At 39.9% G+C, this 25771-nt stretch overlaps 2 protein-coding genes and 1 pseudogene across 2 annotated transcripts in view; 2 read left to right on the top strand and 1 right to left on the bottom strand.

Moving 5' to 3' along the window:
* LOC139111719 (odorant receptor 13a-like) overlaps positions 1-25771 on the top strand; it is a 113830-nt gene that overhangs the window by 47487 nt on the left and 40572 nt on the right. The gene's annotated exons all lie outside the window — the stretch shown is intronic.
* LOC139111718 (uncharacterized) lies at positions 212-2057 on the top strand (annotated as a pseudogene).
* Positions 3825-7112, bottom strand: LOC139111717 (uncharacterized). Its single transcript, XM_070672188.1, has one exon. The coding sequence runs from the start codon at positions 6943-6945 to the stop codon at positions 4777-4779; it is 2169 nt and encodes a 722-aa protein (XP_070528289.1). The 5' UTR covers positions 6946-7112; the 3' UTR covers positions 3825-4776.

Below are 25771 nucleotides of genomic sequence, written 5' to 3'. Positions count from 1 at the left end.
GGCCACGTGTCGCTCAGCAAGATCGCTGCTACGCGAATATGCTATATCGTGATCGCGACAAGCTGCATCCAATAGATTAATACCGTGATCTCCCCTGGCAAGTCGTTCGTTCAATCGAGTTCCCGGACCACAAAAATGGTAGCCAGGTATGTGTAATTCAAAAGGAAGTGCGTTGATCGCTCTGTTTAATAGACTTTGTTTAGTTGTTTTAGGCATTCAACACAGTTTTATAAACAGCGTGGGGTTATTAATATACGTTTTTCAATGATATCATTGAATCGATTTTTTAAGTATTTTGGAAGCTTATTCTATATGTCGGTAAAAAATCATCCGACATGAACAGAAACATCTTCAATACTAAACATTTAATTGGCATACACAGCTATAAATATACCCGTCATAGTGATATCGTTCTCATTTAGAAAGTAGAATGCGGTTCATACAACAAGCGCCACCAATTAAGGTGGTGAATTTTGACGATGAGTTAATAAGTGAGCGTGAGATACGCAGGCATGGAAACATGCTACCGAGCTCTATTCGAGCTATCATTTGCGGTCCATCGAATTGTGGTAAGACTAACGTACTGATAAGTCTGCTAGAAAGTCCACATGGGCTACGATTTGAAAATGTTTATGTATACTCAAAATCACTGCAACAGCTGAAATATCAGTATTTAAAAGAGATATTGACACCGATAGAAGAAATTGGTTATTTCACATTTTCAAATAACAGTGATGTTGTTCCACCCAGCGAAGCACTTCCGAATTCCATCTTTATCTTTGATGACATAGCATGTGATAAGCAAGATGTTGTAAGAGAATACTTTGCGATGGGGCGACACGCGAGTAATCAATCGTTGTTTATACACCGATTAGACAACCATTGCGCTCGATATGAATACCACTAATGAACTTAAAAATCATGAAACAATTGTAAAGAAAATCGCTCAAACGAGTGATTCAATTCACAAAAAATATCATGCTATGAAAACGGGAAAAATGGACGAGGATATCGCACTGGAGCGGCATTTTAAACCCATCGTCGAATCTTTGAAACAAATTGTGGAAAACACCGTTGTAAACAACGAAGCCGAATCAGTTATACCGAAGAATGAACTGTATTACTCTGGAGAAGAAGAAGTGTCGACACCAAAACATAAGCGGTCAATCTCCCCGTCTCCGATATCATTATCTGAAGAAAAAGAATATAACAGATCGGCACTAAAACGGAAACGTGTAAACGCAACATCTTCAATAACGACATCAACTCCAAAACGTGTAAACGCAACATCTTCAATGTTGAAAGGATTATACACCGATCTACATACATTAAATGAGACATCTAAAACTGCAGGTCAACGAAATTTATCACATGAATTTTCACACGCTAATTCCATCGATGAAATTTTTAATTCCGTGGATACTGAACAGCTGGTAATATCTATTCGACAACAGTTGCAAACAGCTGATGGTTGGAAAATTCTTTAGACTCATTATGGACCATTAGGACAGAAATATCTAGGTGCTATACTGAGTGGCAAAAAATCTGTTAACATCGATAGTGTTTATGGAGTATATTTCAACGATAGTGGAACCATGATTGGTAGCAAACGTATTGAGTTGGATAAAACTGATGATATATTCATAGATGGTAAAAAGTATCCTGGGACGGTAGGACTTTACGAATTAATTTTTATGAAATTTCCCAATGAAAGCAGTTACGCGGATATTGATAAACAGTATTATAAAAGTATACTTTTGTTAACAAACGCTCATAAACGCGATTACAGTGAGCAAAATCAAGTAAAGAGTAACAAAGGTCACAAGTACAAAAGTATAATCGCTCCATTATTGGATAAAAAAGTTGGACAAGGCATACCAAGCACTGTGATATTAAATGATAACAAAATTGATTACATTCATTGGAACGATCCAAACGAGCTTGTGGATCGACTTCGATTACTCGAAGCTTCACGTCATGCAGGCCATAACGCTCACGATAATGAGATTTTATCAATTATCGAAGAACTTCGCGAGACTGGACTTATCATAAATTGAAGTATGCATATGTAATTCACTCATTTAACATTGAAATGCCGATCAACAAGTTTGGGGCATTGCTTGGTGGAGAAGGAGAAGGAAGTGGTGTCGATTATTATCAATATAATGCATTAGTTATAAATTTTGTTCGTGATAACGCTCTTTGTACAATATCCGCCGATTATGATGCGAGATCGCGTAAAATTATACGTGTGGCGGAACCTACGGATGATACCGATGTGGCCAATAAGCGATATGTTCAATAGAATGTTAGCATTTTAAAAGATCAACTAGATGAGCTGAATAAGAAAATAGAAATACTACAGAGTAGTCTGCAGGTTGTGGTAAACACGCTTCGTAATAAATTTATTCGCGGTAAACAGAATTAAACAGCTGCCGTTGCCGTTGCCGTTATCATTATCGCAGAATTAATAGTGCAGTGAATCTCAAAGCTCTAACATGTCTGAAAAAATAAGCTCTGAGAAGCGGCAGTTGATAAACGAATTGCATACTCCAGCAAGAAGAAATTTTCTTCGGAGGCATGTCATAGTGCATGGATATGATGACTTATGGCAAGCTAATTTGGTTGAGATGCGCCCATATACACATGCCAACAAAGGCTACCACTACATACTAACAATTATCGATGTGCTGAGTAAGCACGCATGGGCAATGCCATTGAAGACGAAGAGCGGTATCGAAATTGCCATGGTGATTGCAAAGATACTTCGAGATAATGCAAGATGCCCAAATAATCTTCAAACTGACAAAGGTAAAGAATTTTACAATGGAAATGTGCAGAATTTGTTGAAGAAATATGGTATTAATCACTATTCCACATACTCCATAATGAAAGCGTCAGTTGTCGAGTGGTTTAACCAAACGCTTAAAAATGATATGTGGAAAATATTTACGCTCAATGGAAATTATAAATGGATCGATTCACTGCAACAGCTTGTTTTGAATTATAACATGCGAAGACATCGAACTATCGGCATGCGGCCTGTCGACGTTACTCCAGAAAACGCGAACAAACTCTTAGCAACGGTGTACAGCCGTATAAAGATCGCAGCTCCAGCGCGATTTAAGGTGGATGATTTGGTACGCATAAGCAAGTTTAAAACATTATTTGAAAAAGGTTATACACCGAATTGGACTACCGAAGTGTTTAAAATCATCAAAGTGCGGAAAACTAATCCCGCAACGTACTTGTTAGAGGATTCTTATGGAAAACACATCGCTGGAGGATTCTATGAATATGAATTACTCAAAGTAAAAAATCACGACGTCGAATATACCTCGTCGAAAAAGTGCTGCGAAAACGTGGAAATGAAGTTTATGTAAAATGGTTAGGATTTGATAATTCACACAATTCATGGATACACAAGAATAATGTTTTATAAAAAATTTTTTTATTTAAATAAAAATTAATGGAAACATGAAGTATTTATTTACACATTTTTTATAATGGTATTTTATAATGTCCCCATGGTAAAGTTTCTATGGAACCTGGAACAATATATCGCTTATCATCATATGGACTTAGAGCAGTTTTCTCTTCACGTATAGTATACACTTCATGCAGCTTGGATCGTATACACGTCTGCTGACGAGTCATTTCTATTTCCTCATGTAAGCATCGCGTGTAATCGTCAAACGTTATCTTCTTCGTGACAACATTACTCTTAACACCTTTAACCTTTTTTATATCTTTTTTACCATTAACTCGCAATGCATTCATTTTTGCTCTAAGTCCAACGAATTCCGTCATAATCACACTGTAGCGGTCGACGCATTTTTGTGAACGCAGCATAATGCGTCGTCTGCTACAGTACAGGTTAACTTTATAACCTATTGACTATGACAGCTTGAGCTGTCATCGAGGGGAGTTTGCCTCCACTCCGCTAGGTGGATTGGAGGCGGATTCAATTCTCGACAGTAAAAATGGCCAGCCAACTGGTCATATACCGGACCAGTTGACCGGTCAAGTCTGCTAATGATCCACTCTGGTAAAAGTGGTCAGAGGCCAAAAAGTGATCTAACCTGCCGAGGTGTGCGCCTAACATACGGAAGCACCCAAGGCAAAAGTGTTGTAACCCAATGAACGAGATCTCTTATAAAAGAGTGCGGAGAGGAAAGAGAGCGAAAAGGATAGTAACTCCAGCCTTCTTACCATCATCCCCGGAGAGCGAGAAGGAGAACCGACCCAGGATCTTAAGTATCGAGGACTTCCGAGGGAAAGTTAGGATCCTACCGAAGAGAGGACTTGACGAAGGAGAACAACTCTTCCCCTGGAGACATCCCTATAGACAGCCCGCTCCAGAGGACTCGACAGGACGCAGAGACAGCTACAGCCAAGGCCGGAAATCAAGCTAAGACAACCACAGCTGAGGCAGGAGTCCAGGCTGAAACGACAAAAACTGAAGCAGGGATACAGACCGAGACCTTCAGGAGAAGCGAAGCAACGCAGACAGAAGGAGCAGAGATCAGCAAAGCAACGCAGACAGAAGGAGCAGAGTTCAGCGGAGCAACGCAGACAGAAAGAGCAGAGATCTTCCCAATCAAATACCCCGGAGACGACAAGTGGGGACCGATCCTGGTCACACTTACTAAACCACATCTTAGCTACCGAGAACGCCGACAAGACTAAAGTCTTCGGCATTTTGAAAAAGGCGCCCAGCCAAAAGGGCGCCGCTTAGAGAATTACAAAATTAAATATTGTTAAATAATTGTAAGATTAATAAAATTTATGTTGAAAAATATTTGGAGATCGACTGATTCTACCATACACACCGTTGTTTTCATCTTTCATTAAACCTGGTACTTTTTTATTGACAAGTGGAAGACCATAAACATTGTCAGATGTATAATCACTCGTATCAAATTTATTAATGTCGCGTTTCATATTTTCGTAAACGTCTTCACACTCAATGTGATATATGAGACTATCTGTATCAGTGTACATAATTTTACATTGGTCGTGATATAACGGTCGCATATACTCATGGTGAAATTCATATAAACATGTTTTAGATATGTCGAGAATACACATGCCAACGTAGATTGGTTTGTTAAATTTTACCTCAAGTTTGCGCATTTCAATCGCAACCAGATTCTCAGCAAAGACACTGCGACTGTGAAAATTTGGTTTTGAAATCATTGCCTCGGCACCAAATCTACCTTCCCAATGTGTTATAAGCCTAACGTCAACATGATTACGAACATTTTCCATGGTTTTGCCAAATACTGCATTGTTCATTAATTTGTATAAATTCTTTTCAAAGTCATTTTTAGCAATCGTTCTAAATTTTGTATTTAGTTCTATATACGCCTTAAGCCATGGAGATTGCTTGAATTGTAATACGCGATGTATTTTTGTAATGCGAAGACCGTGACGAGCACATTGCTGCAAGTTGCGATAATGAATGATGTAACGTTTCTTATCGCACAAGGTTACTAGGAGCTTGTCCTGACGCTTGCCAGGCGGCTTATCGCGCGTTGGGCAGAACGGTAAGTCAATGTGCGCATCATGCAAATGTTGCGGATACTCTAAATCAACCTCGAGAATGTAACCATCTGACGAATCTAATGGAACGCTCATGACATTGAAAGTGGAAGCGTTGTCAACCCATTGAAATTCAGCATATGGTAGTGGTTGACACATCGCCCATCCATATAAATTATTAATGTCATAATACATCAAATACGTTGATGGTTTCGTTGAATCATGTGATTGCATATATTTATTATTGGCGCAAGCATATCTACCAGAGCATTGGCTTAAGCCCTCACGTATACCACGCTCAATGAACATAACCATGTCAACATCAGTAAGAAGTTCAAATTTAATATCTGTATGTTTTAACATCGCGTCCCACGTAAAACCTGGTAGAGTGTAATAATACGCTGGATCAAGTTTATAACTCGATATAGAGCTGTCTCTAAAATTCTCAAATATATCAGTCAACAACAAAACATCGGTTTTTAAATATAAATCACTATACTCGCCAAGCGTTTTAATTGAGAACCGCTGCCAGATATCAACAGCGTGTGCATAATCACTCTCAGATACTATTTCATCTGTCAATGAACTATAAAACGATTCTCGCGGTGGTAAATATGAATCTTCCAACTTTTCAACGGAATCAATGTATTTATAGGGGAAAATACCTTTACGTGTAAGCAAATCAAAATTTTCATTAATTAAATTAGAAAATTCGCGCCGCGACACTCGTAATTTATCTTTACCTAGAAAAGAAGCTAATTTTTCTAAACTGGTATTTAAAAACTTGAATGAGTCAATAAATCGTAATTTTATGCAATCATTTCTATCATCATTAGTGCTTTTAACATTTTTTGTAAACGATATATATTTTTCTTTTGTGATAGGAAGTAACTCTACACTTCCCTCATAAGCTGTAGCTATTTCTTTAATAATAAAATGTGCATCATAACCTGATAAATTGTGGAAAACTATGGGAATACAATTTGAATCCATATAATTTATATTACAATCTTGATGTGCAGGTCCTCTGTATCGACCGGTTAAATGACAGTGATCACGCACTCGCGTATCATCGATTGCAAACGGCTTTTCACATATGTGACAATGTTTAGTTTTTTTAAATTCTTCTCGCTTGTCCTGTGTAAAACCTATCATTGGTTTAGGATTAGATAAAATCATCTTTACATTGTGAGCTAAATTTCTAAGTTCTTTGGCAAACCATGTGACGCAGGTATTATCACGATGAAATCGATACATTGATAAAGAGTCGTCATATGAACAGCATACATAGTATCCTATACTAAATACCTTATGATGATTCTGCACATATGTAGATGTTGTAGGATTAACATTCGTCTTTTCCAGAGTACATTCGAGATCGGCGTATACAACAAATGGCATCCGTTCCTTCCTGTTATAATTACTAAAACTTAGCCATTTGTCATCTTCACTTGGTAGTATAATTGCACAATTATTAATTTTTCCACAGTCTGCACTGTAGGTTTCCAATCTTTCATTAGTACCAAAATAGTGCAGACATCTGAAAATAAAAGTATATTAATATACCATTAAATAATGTAAAATGTTATAACATAAAATTATGTTAATATTTACCGGTCGCAAAAGTATTTTTTGTTGTTTGTCTTGCTTAGCTGTGAACTGATGAGGCGAGATAAAATTTTTATCAAAGAAAAATGTCCAATAGCATTGCATTCTTGTGTATATAACAAATGTATATGCCTCTCCCTCTTTTTATCAGCGAGTTGTAATGGTAAAATTTGCTTATTTTCAATACCATATACATTAATTGAAATATTATTTAAGTTCTCAAATTTTTTTATTTGTTTTAAAGTTACTGGAAATTCAATACCTTGAAGATTTAATACTGTTGTATAATGTGGATACGATGTTAATCGTTCAGTATGCGCCTTAGCTGGATATAGAGCGGCCACAACTGCCCATGCAAAACAAGCATTATCTGTAGATTTCACATTGATTATTGCTCGTTTCTTTTCAATTTCTCGAGGTAATTTAATATAACACCCAGCATGCAATGGATTGTATTTATTTACATTTACGATTAAATTTTGTATGCGTGATAATGCCCAACCGCTATCACGTTCTTGAAACTCATCTAAAGATGCAAGAATGGGCTCAATGACATGTGAGTTATACCATTCTTGTAAATTACTTGTTTGAAAGAGTTCACAATTTCTCGTACATACACATTTATTTGAGGTTTTTGCACCTGCTACAAATTCACCATTGAACACAGTATTTATTTTCACATTACGATGTTCACGCATAACATTTTGCACATGTTTGAGCACAATGTCTCGAGCATCTTCAAGAAACTGTTGAGGTTCAATATATTTTGAATTGACTACTGCACCAGTTAATATGCGACTTTTAAAAGCAGTGTTAATCTTACACCATCGAAGTCCCGCCTTACATGAATTATATCCAGCATCTTCGTGAACGAAACGCCGCTGCGTTAAATCTATTAAACTTTCAATACGGGCAATACGCGCAACAATTAAATTTTGATCGCCGATGGATAATCTTGGGCGTTTATTTCGATTTTGTTTTTCCAGCGACTCAATATATTCCTCACATTGTTGCTGCCATACGCAAAATTTATTACTTGAATTTAATTGATCTGCTTGTGCCACCAGCTCTTGCTCTAACTGATCCATTATTACTCCCAAGATTTATGTATGACTAATGATTAAACTCATGCACTCGCCCATACTTTTATACGTTGTTTCACTGCATCACATAATAAAAATGCTGAGTTTTACATTTCAGCAAGTTCAATGATTTCATTGTGGCAATTACATATTACTATACATTCACAACGATATTTTTATTTTAATTGTTTCACGTAACTGCTAAGTTTATATTTTTAAACATTTGTCACCATTTTTATGGCACATTAAAATTTCTCATTTTTCACCAAATGCATAATTTTACATTCATCTTATATATTCTGAGAATCTTGCAGTGCATCAAATAAATGTGCTGATTTCAAAGATCATGGAGTTCATTAAACTTATAATTTCTACGAAATGAGAATATGCTGATTTCAGAGATCATGGAGTTCGTCAAACTTATAATTTCTACGAAATGATTGATCAAGTTACCATTTACATGCAATCGATCAAATTACCATTTTATTCACTGGCTGCATCACTTTTATTCTTCTCTCAGTGCATCGAACTTATTAATTTCGCAAAATGAGTTATCAAATTACCACTATGTGTGGTATTATATGATAGATCCAGTTACCATTTTATTCATCGAATGCATCTCTTTATTCTTCTCTCACAGTGCATTGAACTTATTAGCTTTTGCAAATTGCATATGCAACGTTTTAGCGCTTACAATGGATTAGCAAACATTTGTCATCTGATACATCACCTTTATTCTTCTCGTACAGTGCTTTGAACTTATAAAATGCATAATTTGCATATTTTATACATATCCATTGATCTCACTACAGTAAAATAATCTTATTGGCTTTTACGCATGCGACTTTTAGCGCTTATTCGCTGCCGCCGCTGTTCTCACAAAATTATAATCCCACCCACCGGCGATGTATAGCTAATATAAAAACCACCGAGTTTTTTCACGCATATATGTATATTAATTGTTTACTTAAATGTAAGCCGCAATTAAAAAATATTTTTTATATGAAAAATGATTGATTTAAACGTAATTATGGACTTATCTGATGAAGAAGAACAAGACGGAGGCCAAAATGTATTAATAGACTTAGATTTATCTGACGACGATGATGATAATTCCACATTGCCTGATGACAGTGACTATGTGAGTGATCAAAGTGAGGACCTCGAAGATCGCATATGTGTGACATTAAAATCACCGCGAATTCGTGCACTTAATGGGCAAACCAGACATTGTATGATAACTTTTTATTTTTGCTCGTTAATTGGAAATACTGTGCTATGTGCATCATGCATGATTAATTTAAATGATGGTGAAACAATGCAATCTATTGTCAAACATGAAATAGATATTTTCGGTGCATTATGTGGAAGATCATGCACCAATTACAGACTTCCAACATATACAATATTTCCATGCTATATATGCCCCATATGTGTTGCATATAATACATAGAAAGAACATTGTCGATAAAAATCAATCTTACTGATTAATGCATTTTATATTAATAATGATAGCAATTATAGTGGGGGCTTGTGTATAAATTCGAAGCCAAAATTAAACTACAGCATTAGTCGTATTCGTTCACGCTGAAGACACTGCATACAAAAATGGACTTCTACGTTCCAGCTGTAGCTAGCACATCATCGGCATCATATTCAAATAATGTGTGAGTATTAATTTGGCACAAAAATTTTTTCAATTTTTATATAAAAACTTTTTACAGCACCTCAACCAAACAGCGCGTTACACGCTTGTTAAGCAGACGTTATGCGCTTACAGCCACCAGTTATAAATATTTGGAAATTGGTGTGAACGTTGGCCAGCAAAGTTATGTTGAGATCGTTATCGGGGACAATCGAAGACATGAAATTGTATTATCTCTTGAAGCTTGGAAGTCTCTTTATGAATACCAGAAAAACATTCTGAATCTTCTTCATAATAAATTCAGAAATCCAGAAGATTTCGTACACCTTGGTTCAGTATCAGCTCGACTCTATACCATGAATAATTTAAATCTTCTGCGATTGGAATCCAACCACGTGCATATATTAATGACTGAATCAACGTATCGCAAGATGCTTACTCTCGATGACTGCATCACATTAACTTTTAATAGAATGACTGCAGTTCTCAATCAAATTGATGCCAAGTATGTGCAATTCGTAAACATCGCTTCAGCTGTGAAGAACCAATCTAATGTTGTAGATGCAATACGTGCTAGCAGTTTATTTGATAAAGACCAATTTATTGATTGTGAACTGTTAGCTCTTGTCTTTAGCGTATAAAAATATATTAATGTTTTTATTAAAAATTTCATTCTTATGTATTTTTTCTTAATAAATACAGCGTTAAAAAAGATATAGTAAAAAAATGATATTTTATCTTTTCTGTAAATAGCGTTTAAATGTAAATATATAAAATATGTAATAAAGTAATATTAAAAAAATTTTTTTATTTTATTATCTTTGCTGAAATGTATGCGCCGCTATTCTTAATAAAATAAGATTTCCGCCCGTTTCCTGATCTTGCTACGTTTGCATTTTAATTTCTCGTATTATGGTCTCGTCACCTGAGTGTAGTCTAACCATTGAATGAGGGGCATTAAAAAAATGCATTTGTTTTTTTTCGCATAAGCATTTTTGTGCATCGCGATTATGCGACGAGCTCATAGCTGCCAGTCGTGAACAAAACGAGTAACGTGATGGACAAGTGTAATTCGATTATTCATCACGTCTTTAATCGAGAAATAGGCGCGAAAAACGCATTCAGTTCGGGCGGTTTGTGGTGCAACACGCACAAGAAGAATAACGTTGCGTTGCTGGACGTATATCAGGGCGACCGGTTGCACGAGTACGTCCGTACAAGAAAAGTCGACGAAGTTGTCGTCGACAGGACGCCAAGAGTTGGCGACGACGGGGCGTACATTGTAGACAAGCGTCTACATTTGTGCGGCCATACGAGGCGCTTTGCGTTCATCGACGATGACCTACAGTCCGTCAAACGAAAGCGGCCCAACTAATTGGTGAGCAAAATTTTATATTTTTAAAATTTTTTATTTAATTTTCGGGGACAATGCGCGGATTCTCGGATGCGTAAAGATGGCCGGTGCGTAATAAAAAATGGTCGGTGTGTGTGAAAATGGGCGGTGCGTAAAATTTTCGCTGACACGTGAGTTTTAATTCTTGGGGCAATGAGCGGGGCGCGGGGACGGGGGAAAGGATCTACAGCAAGAGGAGCGCAGGGAGGTGGAATCTCACTGGCGTAGAGACATAAGAGAAAAAGAGGGGGGTGACTCGTTCGTCTCTACGCCTGTGAAATTCCCCCTCCCTGCGCTCCTCTTGCTGTAGATCCTTCCCCCGTCCCCGCGCCCCGCTCATTGCCCCATGGATTAGAACCCGTGTTTATTCCCTACTGAGTAGTGAGCATCTCTTAGTTATAGATAGAACTCGAAAATACAAATAAGAAATTCCCGTACTATTTTGCAAAATTCTCAATTGTTATTGAGAAAAAAATTAAAATGCATAAAATGTATTGGTGTAAGAGCGACAAGGAAGCTGCGCGTGAGTGAGCGCAACAGGTGACGGCGCCATTTATAGCCATTCGCTTGTCGTACTTACTCACGCGCAGCTTTTTTGTCGCTCTTACGCCTATACATTTTATGCATTTTAATTTTTTTCTCAATGACGATTGAGAATTTTGCAAAATGGTACGGGACTTTCCTATTTGTATTTTCGAGTTCTATCTATAACTAACAAGGATTATCAGCGTTTGTTAAAAAATATGTTGTTTGATATACGCGGTACATGCTCATTAGTTAACGAGAAAAAATTATTAAAATATTGCGCATGTAATCTACCGAGACGATAAACCTAACTGTTAGCGTGGTCGTGTTGAGGCGCGCGGAGAACGCTGGAGGTCTCGAGTTCGAGACCAACTTTTGGGATTTTTTTGTTTTTTTAATATATGTAATTAAAACGTCGCAACAAATATTTTATTTAAATAAATTAATTTCTAGTATTTAATAAAAAAATAATTATTATATACATATATGTTTAATCATACTTTTAATTCATAAAAAATAAAATACTTTATATTACAATATATTATATTTTATTAAAATAATATATATATTAATCGCTGTGTGTGTGTGTGTGTCGACTATTTCAGTACATGTATCGCTCGGTGTACTGAAATAGTCGACACACACACACACACACAGCGATATATATATATATTTAATAAAATATAATATATTGTAATATAAAGTATTTTATTTTTTATGAATTAAAAGTATGATTAAACATATATGTATATAATAATTATTTTTTTATTAAATACTAGAAATTAATTTATTTAAATAAAATATTTGTTGCGACGTTTTAATTACATATATTTAAAAAAAAAACAAAAAAAAAAAATCCCAAAAAAGCTGGTCTCGAACTCGAGACCTCCAGCGTTCTAGCCGCGCGCCTTCAACGCACGACCACGCTAACAGTTGGAAGTTAGGTTTATCGTCTCGGTAGATTACACACGCGCAATATTTTAATAATTTTTTTCTCGTTAACTAATGGGCATTGGCAAGACTTATTGTACCGCGTATATCGGGGAGGAATGCCAAACAACATATATTTTTTTTAACAAAATCCCGGGGGGCGCGGCTTGATAATCCCCTTGTAAGAGATGCTCACTACTCAACCAGACACCCTGTATACAGGGTGTCCCAGACCAATGTATTTTATTTTTAATAGTAGGTAGAACGCGTTGAGAAAAATCGAAAAGCTTAATAGCAATTTGTAAAATTCTTATTTGTTTCCGAGAAAATTAATAAAATATTAATAGGTAAGAGGGACAAGGAAATTGCGAGCTGTGCGAGCGAGAGACAAGCACCGGCGAGTATTCTGAAGAGAATGGGCGGAGTTAGCGCGCAAAGAGTGAAGCGAGGCGACGATACGCGAGTGAGACAAAGCGACGATACATGAGCGAAGCGAGGCGACGATACATGAGCTAAGCGAGGCGACGATACGCGAGTGAGGCGAGGCGGCAATGCGCGAGCGAAACGAGACGACAACGGGCGAGCAAAATAAAACGACTAAGCGCGATCGAGATCAATTTTTTCCGAGTCAGACGTTTTTAATTTTGTTATAATTATTTGAACCACTATCGTTTCCACACCACCTTGAGGTGAGATAGATAGCTCGGCACGTTTTTTTTTACGTGGTTTCCCCAAAAGGCCTAATCCACCGCGAAAATTCAACCCAACAATTGCTCGAAGTGCCGACCTTGTGCTTGTAAGCAAAGGTCGGTCCTCCGAACAATTTGTTGTGTTGCATTTTGCGCCATGTTCGGCGTGATTGTACCGAAGGCCGCTATAATAGCATCGCGAATCTCCTCTCTTGTACGCTCACGCACGTTTTCTATCTGAGCTTTAATGTAGCCCTAAACAAAATAATCCAGCACGTTAATATCCGGAGAACGTGCTGGCCACGAAATTGGCCTACCCCGTCCCATCCACCTGTCCGCAAAATTTTTATCTAAGACGTCTTGCGCGCGTCTTGAAAAGTGAGGAGGAGCCCCATCCTGCTGGAATATCATTTTTTGTCGTGTAATTAGTGGCAAGTTTTCCAATAATTCCTGTAATTTATTTTTCAGGATTTGAGCATAGATTTCTCCACTGAGTCGCTCAGAAAAAAAATACAACGTATTGTGCATCAAACTGCACCGCCTGCATCCGCCCGACGTACACTGCGCCGCCCGATGCGCCGTGGAACGCAAACAATTAAGACATAAGTTTCTTTTGCGAATCTCGAATATCCGTTGTTGAATCGTCAATGCGGCGAAGGCCCCGCACGAGTAAATCGCGTGATCGCCGCAGCAATACACACATTTTCCTTTCGCCGTGGTAGCGTGCAACGCGTGCCGTTTTCCCTCGCCCTTCGCATGCGACCGCGTGTCATAGCGCCACGATGTATCTCGATGCGACATCGACTCTAATATGCAGCTGCGCTTTCTTAAAAATTGCATGAACTGCTCCATTGTGGGCAGTTCGTGCTCCGGCAATGACCGGTGCCATTCTTTAAGTGAGGCCTGGTCTAACTTTGCGCATATCAAATAAATTAATAATACATCCCACGATTCCGCGCCCGTCTTTAGCGCCTTCAATGATCCCAAATGTCGCGATAGCCCGTCACAAATATTTCTTAGTCCCACCGCGGTTTTGCGCTGCATCTGCGGTAACTCCAACATGAGGCGAATATGCTCGTACACGATAACACGCTTGTTATCATATCGCTCGTGCAGGGTGGTCCACGCGATCTCGTAGTTTTCGTCTGACACTTTCAAAGGCGCGATAAGGGCCTTTGCCTCGTCGGTGAGACATCCCTTCAAATATTGGAACTTCTGTATTCCCGGGAGTTCCTGATTATTGTGTATTAAACCCTTAAAAGTGTCAACGAAAAGGAACCAATCCTCGTATTTCACCGAGAATGACGGTATGGCTATTGTATAAAAATGAGTGTTACAAAATGAGAATTATATACGAAACGTAGCGGGGATGTTACGCAGTCGTGGCCGGTTTTATTTTATGCAAACGGCGGGTGGAAGTCCTTCGTATGCGAGCCACGCGGAAGCACGCGGTGAGCACGTGTTCGCCTTGTGAGATCCGCACTGATTCTAGAAATGAGTTTTTGATCGTGAGTTATTCTTGAGTCGATAGTCTTTTATTTTCTTTGTATTCCCGCACTGAGTTTAACAAAGTCACAATTCTATTAATCGTGAGATCACTCTGCGAGATCAGACGAGTTACTGAGCACGAGGTTCAACACGCCTCTTGCTGCAGGATAAAGTCTTCCAGAGGATTTCTTGCAGGTTTCACACAGCAAGGATGCTCTGGATGAGTTGCACTGGAGACAAAGCGTTGAGTTTTCTGATGAGTCCGCACGATGAGTAATTTTCCGAGAGAAGCACACTGCACGTTGTTGCACACAAGGCGATGCTTGGCACAGCTGAACGGACAATGAGAAGTCTCGAGCCGGCAACACCTTCGAGAATCGGAGGCAATTATCGAACAACAAATCGATATCGATCCGTTGCCGGCGATCGGCCACGAGATGCTGCCCCCGCGGCGGTGTCATAATTAATCACAAAATTCAAATCTTTTAACAGCTATTTTTGGTAAACGCATGTTTGCGTGAATTCCCCGCTCGCTTCCGTTCGCTCCGCTCGGTACCGGCGACGGTCCGGCAGATGTACTAATGCTAATAGTTCGGGACAATTTTCCGATTACATTATAGTAGCTGTCCTCGAACACCACCCGCTCGGCGCACTCGGTTTCGTCGGCTTCCTCGAGCTGGGACTGAACGCGATCGTATTCGTCCCAATAACCTTTCAGCCGTTTTCGCCGTTCGATCACCTGCTTGCGCAATTCCTCCGTTACCTCCCGCAGTCCGTTCGCGAAGACCCCGATGCGTGTACATGCGCCCTTTATGGTCGATCGATGCTCTTTTAATGTCGCTAAAGCGACCGACGGTGCCGCAGGCGTGGTCATTTTTTTTTTATGTTACTTTGTCGCAATTAATTACAATTATTTATTCTCGAGCGATCCTGACACCAATAGACATACAATAATAAAAATGCGGTGCAGCTACGACACAGCTTACCCGGTCCGCTGTGGTCCGTGCCTCCTCGTCTACCGCGTTCCTCTGGTCCGGCTGCAGATCCGCTTCTCCGGCCGACCAAAGCTGATTGCACCGTCTCGTGCCGTAGATTGCAGCTTCCTCTCAATTCGGACCTCCTTCCCTCGGTCTGCACGTCAGGCCTCTCAAGTTTACGCCGTCCGCGCAAGCCACCGACTCTCCTGAATCCGGACACCGGTCGCCAATTTCGGATAAGAAATCCGGCTCGAAGGACCAATTTGTTCAGACTGTCACGCCGTCCGCGTGACTCGCGATGGATTTGAAGTAAAAATTACGAACGTTTAAAATGATGTAATTACCAAATTCGTTTTATTTTTTCACAATCCTTGCCGTGAAGTTTTACAAATACAAGGACATGGTGCGATCCATGTCTCGAATATAGTTCGGTGGTCCTCTCTCGCGCGATTCGTATAACAAAAAATGTCGCGGACCGATATCTAATACTTTGAAAGAAATGCCGCCGTCGCGGGTAAATTTCGAGTTTTTATACGCGCGAGAACAAAGGATTCTTCGGTTTCTTTTTCTTGAATATTTGGGTGCAATGACTGTCGTGTTTATCGTCGTGTCAAAGACCCTAGATGTTTATTCGCTCGCTCTTTTACTGTTGTCAATATTACAAATGTATCGTCGCTTTGTATCGTGTATAAAATGCCTTTGCTCGAAATATATATATTTTAAATTAATTTATAAACAGCTGTTACGTTTCAACATCTTTCTGGCAATGAAAAGCAAGCTACCCTTTGCCGCGCAAGACAATCGCGCGCAGGGCGTGAACTTCATGCTAAGCAGGGCCGCAACAATATTGAAACTGGCTGTTATACAGTCTAGTAAATAAAGTTTACTTCTTCCTGAACACGATCCCAATCTTTTGTGCCTTAGGGCAAAACAGTATTTATTTAACACGTTATTTGTATGTATGACAATTATTTAATAAGAAAAACATTCGTGCACCAAAAACTGTGTTTAACTGCTTTTGCCTTAATTCATATTTATATATTAAAATAAATTACCCAAAACTGTCAAGGACCGGTTTCACCAAGTCTTGTTAATTATTTTCATTAGTGTTAGAGCATGATCAATGCTGGTTATCGTCTAACTACATTTCACCACCCTCCTTCCGTAGTTAACTGGCCAATGATTGAAGTTAGTTCTAACTGGCGATGAGAAGGTCCGTTAGTACTATTAACCGGCTGTTAACCTGAATGTTTAACTTTGCAAGTATTAATTTAAAAAATTTGATAACTTCCTTAATTATCCAATGCGACAAGTTTAACTAACAGATTTGTTTTTTAAATGTCGAAATCTATGTATGTGGACGTTAACGGTGTCCAGCCGGCGCTACAAGTCGCGCAGAGTAGGGGTCACAATTAAATAACAGAAAAGCAAACATTTGACAGTAAAATGTAACAAATTAAATATATTTAACAAAAATATAAAAAAAATAACAGGCAATTATAAATGATAAAAAAAGCAGAATGCAAATAATAATAAAAAGCGGCCCTCTCATACGAGAAAATAAGAACCGGTCGTTATAGGCCGTGTCGCACTTATCTAAGTTCCGCATGGGCGGAAAAACGCTATTCTGCAGCAAACGCAAGAAGGGCTCGCAATTCGCAATTCGCAAGTGGCCTGGCTTGGGTACGCAGTGTTAGCACGGATGCGCTTGACGCACAAACTGGTACGCGATAACAAAAGTAACAAGTGTCGTGGAAGACGACAGCTCAGCGATGTGCTCGCTATGAAAATCGGAGGGACTCTGAGGGCTCGACTGATGCAACGAGCTTACAGAGTTGTTGTTAATAGAAATTAAATCGGGAAAGTCCCGGGAGATTTGCCGTAATTAACCGGGGAAATCCTAAAATATTAGTTGTTGTCGGGCGATGACCACGGAGTGACGAATGTTAAAAGAAAGGCCGCGGGATTAATATTTGTTTTCTCTTCCGGACGGCCGGCAACGTATGTGATGGCGTCATCCGGCGTGTGATGTCGGAGGGATCCGCCACAACCACTCCCCCTCCAGTTTCCTGATCATCCAGAGAAAGGAACGATACTCTTTATGTGGTGAAAGATGAAGCTTTATGCTCTTCAGGTGATGAGAAGGTGAGATCTTCAGGAGAGCTGGCAGAAGTCCGAGATGCAATTGGTTGTCCACTGACTTTTGTTTCTATGAAAGCCGGTTTCAATGAGTCTGTAGAGACGACTTTTTCCAGTCCGTCAATCTTGGTGACATATGTTTTCTCGTTGAGTCGTTTGATGATCTTGTGAGGTCCCGTATATGGCGGCTGTAGAGGTCTTCTGATCGTGTCGACACGCTTGAAAACGTGAGTGTACGTTGAAAGCTCAGAATACTGGAACTGCTTGACTGTTGAATAATGAGAAGTCGGAACTGGTTTAATTGTTTGAATCAACCGTTGATAGTTGGTTAAGAATTCGGCAGGGTTCGCTTGTAAGGAGCGTGTCACAAAGAATTCTCCAGGTAAGCGAAGAGTAGTGCCGTGAGCATTTCTGCAGGGAAGACATCCAGGTCCTCCTTGTGTGCAGTTCTAAGGCCGAGTAATACTGAAGGAAGTAGATTCGGCCATAGAGTATGTGGATCACACATTAAAGCTGTTTTGAGTGTGCGATGAAGGCGCTCAACAATTTCGTTAGCCTGTGAATGGTATGGCGTAGTATAAATCCGGTGAGCTCCCATGGATGAGGCCAGACATGAGAAAAGAGCAGATTCAAATTGACTTCTTTGGTCTGATGTGATTGTGAGAGGCGTTCCGTAGACACAAATCCATGAGTCGTAGAAGGCGTCGGCAACAGTACGGGCCGAGATGTTCTTCAGAGGTATCACGACAGGCCATCTGATGAAGCGATCAATGATTGTCAAGCAGTATTGATAATTTTAACAAAGCAACATTTTGAAGATGTCCAGATAAATGTGCTCGAAGCGGTTGTCAGGGCACGTGAATTTGTCGAGGGCCGTACGATTGTGCTTATAGACTTTTGCACGTTAGCACGATTCACAGGTCCATGTCCAATGGGCAATGTCTGAATTAATATTGGGCCAGCAGAATTTTGATTTGATGGTCTTCAGAGTTGTTCTGTTGCTGAGATGAGACAGACCGTGGATAACATCAAAGGCGGTGCGTCGAAGATCCAGAGGTAGGTAGGGTCGCACCAGTCCATCGGAGGTGTTGCAGAAGATGTTGAATCCATTGATGAAGAGATTCTGAAGGTTTCGAAGCGAAAAGTTGAGGAGAACTTCATGAAGCTAATTGTCCCTTGATTGAGCCTCGTGAATCGTGCGAGTGTCAAGCTGAGTTGGCATGTCAATAGTGCACGTTCGAGAGAGTGAATCTGCCACGCTGTTATCCTGCTCTTTAAGATGCACTATGTGCGCATTAAATTGCAAGATGTAGTCAAGTTGGCGAGCTTGTCGTGGTGAAGCTTTATCCGAACGCTGTAAGTTGGCGTAAACCAACGGTTTATGGTCCGTTCTGATAGTGAAGCTTCGTCCTTCTAAGAATCGTTGAAAGAACTTGATGGAGACGAAGATTGCCAATAGTTCTCTGTCGTAAGTGCTGTATCTTTTCTCTGTGTCGCTCAGTTTGCGGGAGAAGAATCCAATGGGTTTTGATACACCGTCGATCTCTTGTTCGAGAGAGGCACCGATCGCTGTGTCTGAGGCATCCGTCGTGAGAGTCAGAGGTGCCGTGTTATTAAGGAAAATAGGCTTGCAAGCATGGACTATGGCATCCTTGCAGTCCTCAAAAGCTTGATCAGTTTCCGTCGTCCATGCGATGTCCTTTTTGCTTTTCCTCGGTACGTTCTTGAGGAGTTCGTGTAGATGAGCTTGTGTAAAAGCTGCGTGAGGGATACACCTCTTGTAGTAGTTGAGCATCCCGAGGAATCAACGTAGTTGTGTAAAAGTTTGCGGTTTTGGAAAATCGCGGATGGCCTGAACCTTGCGTGGTGGAGGTTCGTATCTTTGCTCGGAGATCGTAAATCCCAGAAAGTTAACAGATGTTTCTCCGAAGTAGCACTTCTCCAGATTGATGGACAAATTGTTTTCCCGAAATAGTCTGAACAGCTGCCTTAAGTGTTCCAGATGTTCTTCATGAGAGGAGGAGAGAATGAGCAGATTATCCAAATAGCTCTTGACGAAGGGCATCTTTTGTAGAAGGTTGTTCATAATCCTCGGGAATGTCTGAGAAGCGTTGCGAAGTCCCATGGGCATGCCAAGAAATTCGAAAAGGCCGAAGGGAGTTGTTACGGCTGTCTTCTCGATGTCTTCCGTTGCTACCGGCACTTGATAGTATGCTTTTTGCAGGTCTATTGTGCTGAAGACCTTGTTTCCTTCACAGTCTTGCAATAGATCCTCGATGATAGGTAGCGGGTAACGGTCCGGAATCGTTTGGGCGTTGAGACGTCTATAATCACCCGTAACTCTCCAACCACCCAGGGGCTTGGAAACAAGGTGAAGTGGACTAGCCCATTGACTCGATGATGGACGAATGACGCCGTTATCCAGTAAATTATTGAATTCTTTCTTTGCTGCGTTGAGCCGATCACCGATGAGGCGACGAGGTCGCTCGAAAGTTGGAGGTCCTTGTGTAATGATGTGATGGCGAACAGCAGTTGGATTGTCGGTGAACGTCAAGGCTGTTGACGAAGCAAGATCCGCATATTCTTGAAGTAGCTTGTCGTAGCTGTCTCTGAAAGGTCCTTCCGGAATAGGTCATTTTTCAACGTGTGAGATATTATAATCCCGCACCGATTTACAAAAACCAACGGTAGATACATTTGTCTTAGAATCAATTAATTTTTTATTCTTAAGGTCAATGAGAAAACCGTAACGCGCGAGGAAGTCTGCTCCCAAAATAGCTGTGGTGATATCAGCAATTATGAAATTCCATTTGAAATTCCGTCTGAGAGAAAAATTGACGGTGAGATTTTGTTGACCGTATGTTTTAATCCGGGTCGAATTAGCCGCGAAAAGCGTAAGTTTGGAATTCGGTTTGACGTGAGCCTCGCCGCGTGGTATAAGTGAAATAAAAGAGCCGGAGTCGATTAAGAATTCAATTCCCGAAGCTCGATCAAAAACGATTAGGCGTTTTTCCGAGTTGGGAAAGCCAACGGTAGCCACCTGGACGTGCGTTGGCGCAATTAGTTTCCCGACGCGGTCGGAAGGGTAGCCTTCTGAACGAATTTACATGGCTGAATGCAACGTAATGCCATGGGTCCCCATCGCTGATGATAGCGACAAATGTCGGAAGGAGCTTCGCGGAAGCCCGGATGCGATCGAGACTGACAAGGGGATTATCAAGCCGCGCCCCCCGGGATTTTGTTAAAAAAAATATATGTTGTTTAGCATCCCTCCCCGATATACGCGGTACAATAAGTCTTGCCAATGCCCATTAGTTAACGAGAAAAAAATTATTAAAATATTGCGCGTGTAATCTACCGAGACGATAAACCTATGTTAGCGTGGTCGTGCGTTGAAGGCGCGCGAGAACGCTGGAGGTCTCGAGTTCGAGACCAGCTTTTTTGGGATTTTTGTTTTTTAAATATATGTAATTAAAACGTCGCAACAAATATTTTATTTAAATAAATTAATTTCTAGTATTTAATAAAAAAATAATTATTATATACATATATGTTTAATCATACTTTTAATTCATAAAAAATAAAATACTTTATATTACAATATATTATATTTTATTAAAATAATATATACAGGGTGTCCCATACCTCATGACCCACCCGGGAGATATGGGTAGTTCTAATTATTTCGAACAAAAAAGTCCTATACCATTTTTTAATTTGAGCGTTTATTTACGAGAAATCAACGTTTGAAAATTTATTATATCTGACCGAGAGCGAGACAATGCGACGACGCGCGAGCGAGCGGTGCGGCGATACGCGAGGCGTGGTTAAAAACATCATACGAGCGAGACGATGCGACAACGCGCGAGTGACACGATGCGAAGACGTGCGAGCGAATTTAACTACAATCGCATCGTGTCACTCGCGCGTCGTCGCATCGTCTCGCTCGCATGATGTCTTTAACCACGCCTCGCGTATCGCCGCACTGCTCGCTCGCGTTTCGTCGCATCGTCTCGCTCTCGGTCGGATATAATAAATTTTCAAACGTTGATTTCTCGTAAATAAACGCCCAAATTAAAAAATGGTATGGGACTTTTTTGTTCAAAATAATTAAAACTACCTATGTCTCCCGGGTGGGTCATGAGGTATGGGACACCCTGTATATTAATCGCTGTGTATGTGTGTGTGTGTGTGTCGACTATTTCAGTACATGTATCGCTCGGTGTACTGAAATAGTCGACACACACACACACACACACACACAGCGATTAATATATATATTATTTTAATAAAATATAATATATTGTAATATAAAGTATTTTATTTTTTATGAATTAAAAGTATGATTAAACATATATGTATATAATAATTATTTTTTTATTAAATACTAGAAATTAATTTATTTAAATAAAATATTTGTTGCGACGTTTTAATTACATATATTTAAAAAAAAACAAAAAAAAAATCCCAAAAAAGCTGGTCTCGAACTCGAGACCTCCAGCGTTCTAGCCGCGCGCCTTCCACGCACGACCACGCTAACAGTTGGAAGTTAGGTTTATCGTCTCGGTAGATTACACACGCGCAATATTTTAATAATTTTTTTCTCGTTAACTAATGGGCATTGGCAAGACTTATTGTACCGCGTATATCGGGGAGGAATGCCAAACAACATATATTTTTTTTAACAAAATCCCGGGGGGCGCGGTTTGATAATCCCCTTGTGAGACAAGGAGCGTTTCCTTGTGCGACGGTCGCGATTGAAAGCAGTTAGACTCTTCATTTGATTAAGAAGATCGCGACTGAGTCCGATGAGCTGCGACATCGAAGTTTGCAGAGCCAAAAGTGAGGCTTGAATCGAAGGATCCATGGAGCAGGCAGGAAAGCTAGGATTTGTCTCAGCCGGTATTTTATTTGCAGACACGGCTAAGACAGTAGGATTTGTGTTATCCTCAAAGAGCTCATCTGACGCGGCCGCAAGCTCATTCAGCGAAAAAGTTTTGAAGAAGCGTAATAAACGCTGCGCACTAGGAGGCAGCAGGTCCATCCATTTAACGCGAAGAACGTCTTCTGAAGCGCGATTATCCGCGAGAGATCGCATGCGACGGAGTAATTGTGAGGGCTTCCGATCACCAAGCTCTAATTGGGTGAGCAGCTTCCTCATTTGTCGGTCCGCTGAATCCATGAATCGATCAAGGATGGCCTTCTTGAAGCCCGCATATTTGCGTTCTTGCGGCGGAGACTTAATAATGTCTGCCACTTCCTAAAGGGAGTCGGAGTCCAGCTTGGAAACCACCATATGATATTTAAAGTCGTCGTTTGTGACGCGGTTGATCTAGAAAGCAGATTCAACCTGGAAAAACCAGAGCTCCGGGTTCTCCTTCCAGAAAGGTGGCAATTTGCAATTTTTAATTGCGTCGGTAGACTCGTCGGTAGCAGCCGTATGGCTGCCGGATACAGATTGCATCGTCATGTTTTTGGTAGGCAATGGTGTAGCAGTGTGTTCTTGCGACTTTGTCTGATCGGCCTGTGTGCTATTTGGTGAAACTTGAGGAGTCAATAACGGCGGATTAGACATCCACTTCCGTTTTTTTTTAGGTTTCTGATTCACTACCGAGCTATCGACAGTATCAGTCATCAGGCGCGACGGAATCGAACCCGTATCTGTAACCGCCTGAGTCAGCGAAGGCTGACGCAACAAAACAATAGAAAAGAAGACAATGAAACTGTGCGTCAAGTCACAGGAAGTGATAACGCCGTACCAAAGTTCTCAGATACCAAAAACAATAACAAATATGATCAATGATAATAAAATTACACCATAAATTGCGTATAAGCAAATAAATTGGACATAATCCGGACCAATGTGATTAACAATAATGAGACCAATGTAATAAGACCAAAAATAGAAAAAGGAACCAAAAGAAATTAACAAAAATCAAAATCAAATAGTGACTCTGAATTTAAAGATTCCTCTTCGACAGGTCATGGTCGAGAGTCCTTTGATTTCGCAAAAGCAAAAATATAAGGAGTGATTGCTTTTGTGTCAAGGAAATGGCCAAGTTATGCCAGAATATTGCAAAGTTGCGTACTCTGATTATGATCGCCAGATCAGAGGGATCGAAATCAGAGAATGCAGAAACGTGACGCTTTTATCACGCCGGGGTCACCAATGTGGACGTTAACGGTGTCCAGCCGGCGTTACAAGTCGCGCAAAGTAGGGGTCACAATTGAATAACAGAAAGGCAAACACTTGACAGTAAAATGTAACAAATTAAATATATTTAACAAAAATATAAAAGAAATAACAGGCCATTATAAATGATAAGAAAAGCAGAATGCAAATAATAATAAAAAGCGGTCCTCTCATACGAGGAAACAAGAACCGGTCGTTATAGGCCGTGTCGCACTTATCTGAGTTCCGCATGGGCGGAAAGACGGTATTCGGCAGCAAACGCAAGAAGGGCTCGCAATTCGAAATTCGCAAGTGGCCTGGCCAGACTTGGGTACGCAGTGTTAGCACGGATGCACTCGACGCACAAACCGATACGCGATAACAAAAGTAATAAGTGTCGTGGAAGACGACAGCTCAGCGATGTGCTCGCTATGAAAATCGGAGGGACTCTGAGGGCTCGACTGATGCAACGAGCCTACAGAGTTGTTGTTAATAGAAATTAAATCGGGAAAGTCTCGGGAGATTAGCCGTAATCAACCGGGGAAGTCCCGAGATATTAGTTGTTGTCGGGCGATGACCACGGAGTGACGAATGTTAGAAGAAAGGTCGCGGGATTAATATTTGTTTCCTCTTCCGGACGGCCGGCAACGTATGCGGTGGCGTCATCCGGCGTGTGACGTCGGAGGGATCCGCCACATGTATAATCAAAATTTTAAGAACATCGGAAAATAGGCTCGTTTTTTAAACATTTACTATATTCAATATGCAAGACGCTCTTGATTTAATTTTTGACTCTTCTTCATTTTTTTCTGACACTTTAAACAATTTTAACGTTAACACCAACCAACAATAACCGACCAAAACGAAACCTCATCAGTCGCAGCCCCGTAGATATTACGATCTGCTCGTAAAACGGCTTTTGCCCAAGCACTTTTTTTATTGGTTTCTTTTGTATTTGTCGATGAATCAAAAATCATTTTTTTAGTTGAAGTATTTTTAGTGACTTTTTTCTCCGTTAGCTAGCTAAAGAAAAATAACCGACCGAATACGTTCGTGAAACGTTTCTTACAAGTAAACCTTCCCAAGTCACACTCTCCGATTTTAATGAAACTTGGTACACTTTTAAAAGGGTCAAAAATATTAGACACGTTTTTTTATCGGTAATGGTCAACGTTTACAGGGTAAAATCAACCCCCAAAGTTGGGTACTATGTAACGTATTATAATATTTCACATGGAAACAACGTACCGATCGGCATAAAATCAATTGCAAAATGTGTGAAATGTTAATTAATTAAATTTACATATTATATTTTTCACATGCATTTGTTACAAAAGAGTTAAATTCTTTAAAATAAGTTTTTTTAAACTTTTTTAGCTGTAGCCGAATAAATTTAATTTTAATTATTAATTGTAATGAAACAAGACTGAATGTAAAAAGCTAAAAAAAATTAAGTTTACATGTTTTTTACTTCTTTCTCATAAACCGAAATTAAGGGGTAAACCATCCCTTAAAGTATATAATCTTATTTTGTCATTTTTCAGAGAAAACCGATAAAAGAACGAAAGAAGAGTAATAT

Source organism: Cardiocondyla obscurior, linkage group LG25 (genome assembly GCF_019399895.1).
Source record: "Cardiocondyla obscurior isolate alpha-2009 linkage group LG25, Cobs3.1, whole genome shotgun sequence".
Lineage (NCBI taxonomy): Eukaryota > Metazoa > Arthropoda > Insecta > Hymenoptera > Formicidae > Cardiocondyla > Cardiocondyla obscurior.
This window is presented reverse-complemented; position numbering and strand designations above follow the sequence as displayed.